General features: G+C 41.6%; 1 protein-coding gene across 1 annotated transcript in view; it reads left to right on the top strand.

Annotated features, from left to right (window-relative positions):
* Positions 1 to 398: 398 nt before the first annotated feature.
* The window catches only part of STAM (signal transducing adaptor molecule), a 52261-nt gene continuing 44797 nt past the window's right edge, over positions 399 to 7862 (top strand). The window contains exon 1 of the mRNA XM_031939904.1: positions 399 to 576. Coding sequence (XP_031795764.1) covers positions 537 to 576 — 40 coding nt within the window. The 5' untranslated portion in view covers positions 399 to 536. The remainder of the gene's footprint in view (positions 577 to 7862) is intronic.

The raw sequence follows: 7862 nt of genomic DNA, 5'->3' as shown, positions 1-7862 counted from the left end.
GTCCCAAGGCACCTCAGAGCGCCGTCCGGGCCCGCCCATTGGGCTCGGGATCTCCGGGGGGACAGCGGTCAGGGATTCGACCTCCCGCCTCAGAGGAGGTGAGGGTACGGGACCCGAAGCCCGGACCAGCCCGGTAGCCGCTCCTCCCACACTTCCTCCGCTGGGCCAGCTGCCCGCGACGCGCCTGGAGGACCTCGCTCTCCCGGGAGCCGGCTCGCACGCCAAAGGAGAAAATACAGGTTACGGCCACGGTCAAGGACGGTTGTTTAAAAACAAGCTGAGAGAGTCGCTCACTGGAAATTTTTTTCCGGGCTGAGGTTGGGATCCGGCAGCGCGTGGGCAGCCCCACCTCCCGACATGCCTCGCAGCCGAGGCCCCCCGCCTCCCTCCTCCCCTCGTCGCTCCTCCCCCTCCGCGCCTCCCCTCCGGGCCCTTGCTGCCTCCACCGCGGTCGCCTTCGCCGGGGGAGAGCCCAGGAAGCCGAGGAGGCGCTCACCGTGTCCGGGCGTCTCCGGGGAGGCGCCGGCGCCGCGGAGATGCCTCTCTTTGCCACCAACCCCTTCGACCAGGATGTGGGTAAGAGTCTCCAAGGCCGCCCTCGGACCCGGCGCCGGGCCCTGAGCCCCGAGGCCCCCGCAGCTGTCAGCGGGCCCCGGGCGGGGCGGGGGGGCGGCGGCCTATCCCCAGCGCCCGGGCCTGGCGCGCGCCGGAGCTGCTCCCGGCCTGACGGCCCCGGGGGCTCGAAAGTTCCCGAGGCTTCTAGTCTCCGGGAAGGGCTTTCTTTTATCGATTACCTCTTATTTACCTTCGTGTCCTTCATCTCCTTCTCTCCGGGAGCTCCTGGAGATCCCCCGTCTTTGCTTTCCCCGGACTCCGCCGCCGTGGACAATGACTGGCATGTCCTAGGCGCCTAATCAGTGCTCACCGACCAAACGGGCTGGGCTCCCGGCGTTTTAGGCTGGGAAATCGCGCTGGGGAGGGGGCTTACGGACCCCGACGCTGCCCGTGGAACCGGCAGTCACTCACGTCTTTGTGATTTATTAAGCGCTTACTGTGTGCTGAGTATTGTGCTTAGCGCCGGGTACAGATAGAGGCAAGACAGCCTCGGACTCAGTGCAACGGGAGAGATGGCGTGCAAACAAATACACACGAAACCAGATAAATCTGTCAGTGAGCATTTCTGTAACAGGTGTTCGCTGCTCTTTGTCAGGCTCCTCGTGAATCGACGGGGTGCAAAAAGAGGCAAAAATGGGCCCATGAACATATGCAAAGTTAACTATATGCAGGACAAATGGGAAATAACTAAAAGAGGGAAGGCACTAGAATTTAAGGGAGCTGGGGAAGGCTTCCTGTGAAGGTGAGGTTTTGGGTGGGATTTAATAAAAAGCCTGGGAAGTGAGTGGTCAGCAGAGAAAGGACAGCATTCCAGACCTGAGGGACAGCCCCAGGAAATAAAAAGCGTGAGGAAAAGTCAGTGTAGAGCTAGCAAGGTAGCACTTGCGAGTTAGGAATTAGATTGAAAGCTTCTGGGAGGTAGAGCTAGCAAGGTAGGATTGAGAGTTAGAATTAGATTGAAAGCTTCTGGGAGGTAGGAACTTCTGCCTCTTTGTATACCCAGTGCTTTTAGCACCATGCCTGGCACATAGTTGTTGGTATGTAGATTGCATTCTGTCTCAATCACTTTGTGTTTGACCATGGTTAATTACTTACCTTAGCCTATTTCCTTATCTGTCAAATACGGATACTCTTATTGGGAAAGAATTAACATTAAGGAAAAGCTTCTTGCAGAAAGTGGAATTTTAATTGGAGCTTCAGGGAAGGCAGAAGCCAAAAAAGAGGACTAGAGCATTCATTCCTTGGCATGGGGAGCCAGCCTGTGAAAATGCAGGGTTTCTGGAGATAATATCATGTAGCCTTTATAGGACCTTCTAAAGTGTACAAAACTTATTAAGGACCTTATTTCATTTTGTCTTTGTGACAACCTTAAGCAAGGTAGGGGCTATTACTACCCCCATTCCACAGATGACAAAACTGAGGCGCAGAGACAGGCTTGTCAGTGGTCACATAGCTAAGGAGTGTCTAAAGAAAGATTCAAACTCAGCATTGTTTTAGGAACAGCCAGGAAGCCTGAGTCACTGGATTGTAGAAGATTGAGGTGTAAGAAGATTGGGAAGGTAGGAGGAGCTTGGTTTATGAAGAGCTGTAAAAGCCAATGGGAAGATTTTTATATGCTATCTCTTCTTGGAGGCCGCTGGAATTTTATTGAACATCAGTGACATTGTGAGACCAAGTAAGCTTGAATAAATGCCTTCTAAATGTCAGTTAATTTATTGCTTTTTTTTAACCACTTAGCCCAAATATGATAGAGGGACTTTGGAACAGATGATAGCAGAAATAAGGGCAGATGGGTAGTAGTTTGGGGGTAGAAGCCAGACCTTGGAAGTTTTGTACCTTTGATAGATCAGTGGAGAAGATCTTTATGTTGGGGAGTCTGAAACATGCTCATTTTTGTGTTATTGTGTGCATGATGTTTCATTGTTGCTAACAGTTCTGCTAGTTCTCTGGAAGAGAGTTTATAGTCTGATTTGGGAATGCCTTTGATAACTACACTTTGCACATAATTTCTCTGTGAGGGAACAGAAATGATGCTAATACAATGACAGCAACCCTATAAGATAGAGTTGGATATTGTAATACAAAAAGTTAGATGTAAGGAAGAGGATTGTGATTCTTTGATGAAACTATAAAATACAGTTATTTTATAAAGGACTTTGATGTTATACCTCTGTACCTCTGTAGATTCTAGGTGTTGAATTTTATTAAATTCCTTATAACTTCAAATAAGGAGGGTTCAGTTTTAAATTTTGAACTAATTTTCTACTCATCCTGATTTTAAGCAGCTACTTGATGATGTTTAATATTATCTAGGGGACTCTGAGAACTATAGGTATGAAAAAGTTACATGACTGAAGACCTACATTGTTAGCTACGGGCTTAAATTTTCAGTTATCAGTAGTGACCTTTGGTGAAAAGTGTCTTGCCTTTGAAGAGGTTATCCAGTTTGTCAAATGACATTTATTTTGGTCTTGGCACTGTGCTAAAACTCTGGGGAAATAAAGGAATAAAAACACCAGTCCCTTCTCTCTAACGAGTGAAGACAACACCTAAAAAGAAACTGAAAAGCAAAGAAGTGGGGGGATGGGGTGGGAAATGTCTGTCTCTCCTTATCTCCAAGATTTGGGTGAAGCTCTCCATTGTCCACATCAGAAGGAGAGAAGGGATGTGTGCCAAAAATTCATTGAGTAGTGGAATTGTCACGATCAGGTCTGTTCTTAGGAAAAACCATTATAACAGGTGAATGGAGGATTGCCTTGGAGAGAGACTTTTGGCTGGGAGATCATCTAGTAGGCTGTTGCAGTAGTCAGGTGGGAAGTGATGAAGGCCTACTCCAGAGTAGTAGCAGTATTGGAGGAAAGAAGGAGACCTGTTGGAAAGATCTTTAGAAGGTAAAACAGACAGGCTTTGGCCATGGATTGGATTGGGGGGAGGGGAGGAGGTGTAGATAAGATCTGAAAGACAGTTAAAGAGTCAGGAATGATACCAAGGTCTCTTGTAGACCTAGGAGAATGAAAGGATGTTCCTTTCAGTAATAACAGGGAAGTTAGAAAGAGGGGCTGGTGAGGTTGAAGGAAAAGATAATAGGTTCCGTTTTGGACGTGTTGAATTTAAGATGTCCACTGAACAACCCAGTTGGAAATGTCTAACAGACAGTTGGAAATGTGAGACTGGAGATCAGCAGGGAGATTAGGGCTAGATAAGTAGATTTAAAATCATCAGCATGGAGATAATAATTGAATCCATGGGAGCTGATAAGATCATCAAGTGAAATAGAATAGAGGAAGAAGAGAAGAGGGCCTGTTGAAAATCTGGACTTAGCAGGCAGGATATGAATGAATGAAGATCCAGGAGAGAATGAAGAGGAGTTTTCAGATAGCAGAGGAAAACCAGGAGGGAGTAGTATTACGAAAAACCTAGAGAGAAGAGAGGATCAAAAGGAGAGATTGATCAACAAAAGTTAAGTAATCCAAAAAAGATCCTAGAGGCAGAAAGCCTGTCTAAGTAGAGAATCAGGTTATTTGACTCAGAATTAGTAAATAATTCTATTATACCACAAACTGTGGTCAGTTAGGGAGTATTATTTTAATATTTCTCCTTTGTATAGTACTATTCTAGGCAATATAAGTGTGAGATACAGTTCTGTCTTATATTTTATAATAAAAGTTTGTCAGGTAAGTGCTAGGTCATTACTACAATATAGCCTAGTAGATAATAAAACCTCCTGTTCTTAACTGTCAAGAGTCCACCATCTCTTTATTTCATCTGTGTAGGGATTTAGTGAAATTAAACTCTCTCCAGTGGGACAACGCCTCATGGAGAACTGAGACATTTGGTGACTTGATCTTGGTCACACACATAGCACATATGTGTTAGAGGCATTTGACAGTCTCCCTGACTCCAAGGATTTATATGTTAGAATTGATATCCATAGATTTAAATGCTGGAAGAAATCCTGACATCAGAGATCATGCAGATGGAACCATGGCACTCTGTCAGCACTTAAGATTGGTTTTTTACATGTTTAAATGGGTTTAAAAAAATTAATTTGGCTGTCCTCAGGTTGTTTGCTGACCCCTGCATCCAATCTCTTTGTTCTACCAATATGTACCTGAGATCTAGGGAAGTTAAGAGTCTTTCCAAAATCATACAAATAGAAAGTGGCAAAGTGGGTTTCTGAGCCTTGGTCTTCTTACTCCATATCCAACACTTTTTACTATGATATGCTGTGTATGCTTTGAGATTTTTTCATAAATTGAAAATACTTAAAAAAAAAATTTGGAATGTATTTTGTGAAATTCACTTTCAAGAAGCAATCGTTTTAGCTTTAGCTTTTGAGGAAAAGTAACATTTTCTGAGAAATGCTTTGAAATATATATTGAAATAGGACTTATTTCAAAGAAGAGGCTTATTGTTAATTGAACACTAAATTAAAGCTTTATAGAATATACTTAAAGTTCTTGCTCCCCAAGTTGCTGTTTGCCTCTTCCTTTTGGAAAAAGGACCATAATATCAAGAAGGTGATGTCATGACTTGCAAATACAAAGTCACCAGCCTCATTTTTTTCTCCAGAGTCTTCTGAGTCCAATGACAAGAAAAAGATCAAGATGACTAGAGATGACCTTAGATGCAGTGAGAGACCTGGACCTTTTTCAGCTAAGTCTCAGTTTGACTAAAGCATTATTGCCCAATCAATGATTAAGGCTAGGTAAGAACTGAATCAGAGAATGAATGAAGGTTTATATTCTAAAGCTGCATTGGCATTTTATTATACTTTCCCTAGTATTTATTCACAAAGTATAAGAATAGAAAATAGGGAAGATGATGAGATCATCCCATTATAAAGATGGACTCAAGTGTTATCATATTACAAAATACTCTGGTTTGTAATAAGAGTATTTTAGGGGATTTACCAAGAAATCAGTATTTTGTTTTCTGTTGGTAAAGAAATTAAACCAGCAATAGTATATATTCCAAAGAGTCAGTTTAGAATAATATTTAGAGGACCAATCTATAGGACAGAGAATTGGGTTCAGATACTGCCTCTTGGCATATACTAGCTGAGTGATCAGTAAGTAGCAAGTCACTTGATCATTCTTGTAACCAGGCAACTCATTTAAAACTCTAGATTGTGAAACATTGTCTTTGTTTTTTTAGATAATCTTAGTGGGGATTTTCTGAGAGTTCCCTGTACTGATGAAATCAAGAAAGAATTTTGTTTTTGGTCACAGGACTGTCTGCTTACCCCTTTCTCTTTCAAAAAAGAAAATTGTATTCAATTTAACAAATGTTTATTGAATGCCTACCATGTCAGAGGCACTGGGGATTAAAAAAAAAAATAAACAATCCTTCCCTTTTGGGAGCTTATTGGGGAGAAACAATAGGCATTTGGAAAACTGAAAACATGTGTTTACAACTTTTTTGGGGAGAGGACAATAACAATTGTAGAAATGGTTTTGAACTTATGTAGCGTTTGAACTGAGCTTTGAAGAAGATACAAATTCTCTGAGATTTGAGGAGAAAGCAGAGATGATATGTCATGTGAATGAATAGCAAGCAAACTAGTGTGGCTGTATTTCGGAGTGCATGTAAAACAGAAATGTGGAACCAGGTTAGTTACTATCACGATAGTTAAATACAGTATATGATAGTTTGGGAGTTTGGGGATCAGGCAAGACTTCATGTTGAAGAGGGTGCTTGACCTGTTTCTTAGGAACGAGAGGGACTCACAGGCAGAACTGAGAAGGGAATATATAGGTTTGTGGACAGCCAGATCAAAGATATGGAGAGAGAGTATAGAGTTTGGGGTGTGAGTCCAGTTTGGCTGGATTGCAATTTTAGAGAGGAAATATGGAGGCTAGGAAGATAGTTGGGAAAAGCAAAACAGAGGAGTTTATATTTTATTATATAGAGAATTGAAAAGCTGTTGTTGGTGATTGAATAGGGTAATCACTTAAAGAATCTTTGGCAGCAATACATAGGATGGGTTGAAGTGAAGAGATTTGAGGTCTTTATTCAGTAGGCCTAAATTAAGGTGGTGGCTTTAGGACTAGAGAGGATTTGCATTGGAGAGATGTTATAAAAGTAGAAAAGGAAAGATTTGGCAATTGATTGAATATGTAGAGTGAGGAATAGTTACAAGTTGAAGATAATGCTGAGTTTGCAAACATGGGATATGATGATGCCTTTGAAAGAAATATACACTAGGCAGGGTTTGGGGGAAAGATGAGTTCACCTTTTTATATGATCAGTTTAAGATGTCTTCAGGAAATACAGTTTGAAATGTCTATCCAATTGATGATCTGGAATTGAAGCTTAGAAGAGAGACTGGGACTAAAAAAAAGTGCATTGTTATGTTACTGATAACTATACATCTTTTTTAAAAATCCATATTGAAAATGAGACAGGAGGAGGAAGAGGTGGGAAGGAAGACAGGGAGAGGGAAAAGGGAGGAAAGGAAATAAGTTAGGGAGCAAATTCCTTGCTCAGTGGGGTTGAAAAATAAGAATTTGTAATGTAACTAGTAAATATGATTGTGAGTTGGAGCTGAGGAAGGCACAGGATGGGAATAAACCAGTTCTCTGGGGTTCAGCAAAAGAAGAGGATTATTAGGACTAGAAGGTGAGAGATTTGAGAGCACAGGATAGTAGAGAGTTACATGGCTAATGTTGAGATTGAAGGAGGAACTAAAATGAAGTCAGGTCTTGTGTTCTGGAAAAATGATGGTGATGGAAGGATAGAATGAAGGTATAAGCCATGAGATTTAATACATTTTATTTGGTGTATTATTTATATGTATTTATACACATACACACATTTATATGGAAGTACTTAGGAGTGCTTCTTATAAGCTTTATGATGTACAGGCTAATGTGTTCAAGTGAAAGAAGTTTGCTATAATCTAGTTGAGGAGATAATGCTAACAAGAAAAATTGTTTTATTTATAAGTTGTAAAGTGTTAGTAAAGAAAGACTTAAAGTGCTCATTTGGAACTGTGCTCAAAAAGTTATCAAATTGTGCATATATACCCTTTGATCCAGCAGTGTTACTACTAACATATGTAACATATTTAACTACTAGGGGAGGGAGGAGGAGAAGGAAGGAAAAATTTGTTACAGAAGGATCAATGTTGAAAAATTACCCATGCATGTGTTTTGTAAATAAAAAGCTTTTAATTAAAAAAAAATAATAAAAGACTTAAAGTGCTCTAAGAATTTTGAGAAGGGAGAAGTCATAGGTTGAAATAA

Source organism: Sarcophilus harrisii, chromosome 5, assembly GCF_902635505.1.
Source record: "Sarcophilus harrisii chromosome 5, mSarHar1.11, whole genome shotgun sequence".
In the NCBI taxonomy this organism is placed as follows: Eukaryota; Metazoa; Chordata; class Mammalia; order Dasyuromorphia; family Dasyuridae; genus Sarcophilus; species Sarcophilus harrisii.
Note: the sequence above shows the minus strand (reverse complement) of the source record. Positions and strands in the feature narration are given on the sequence as shown.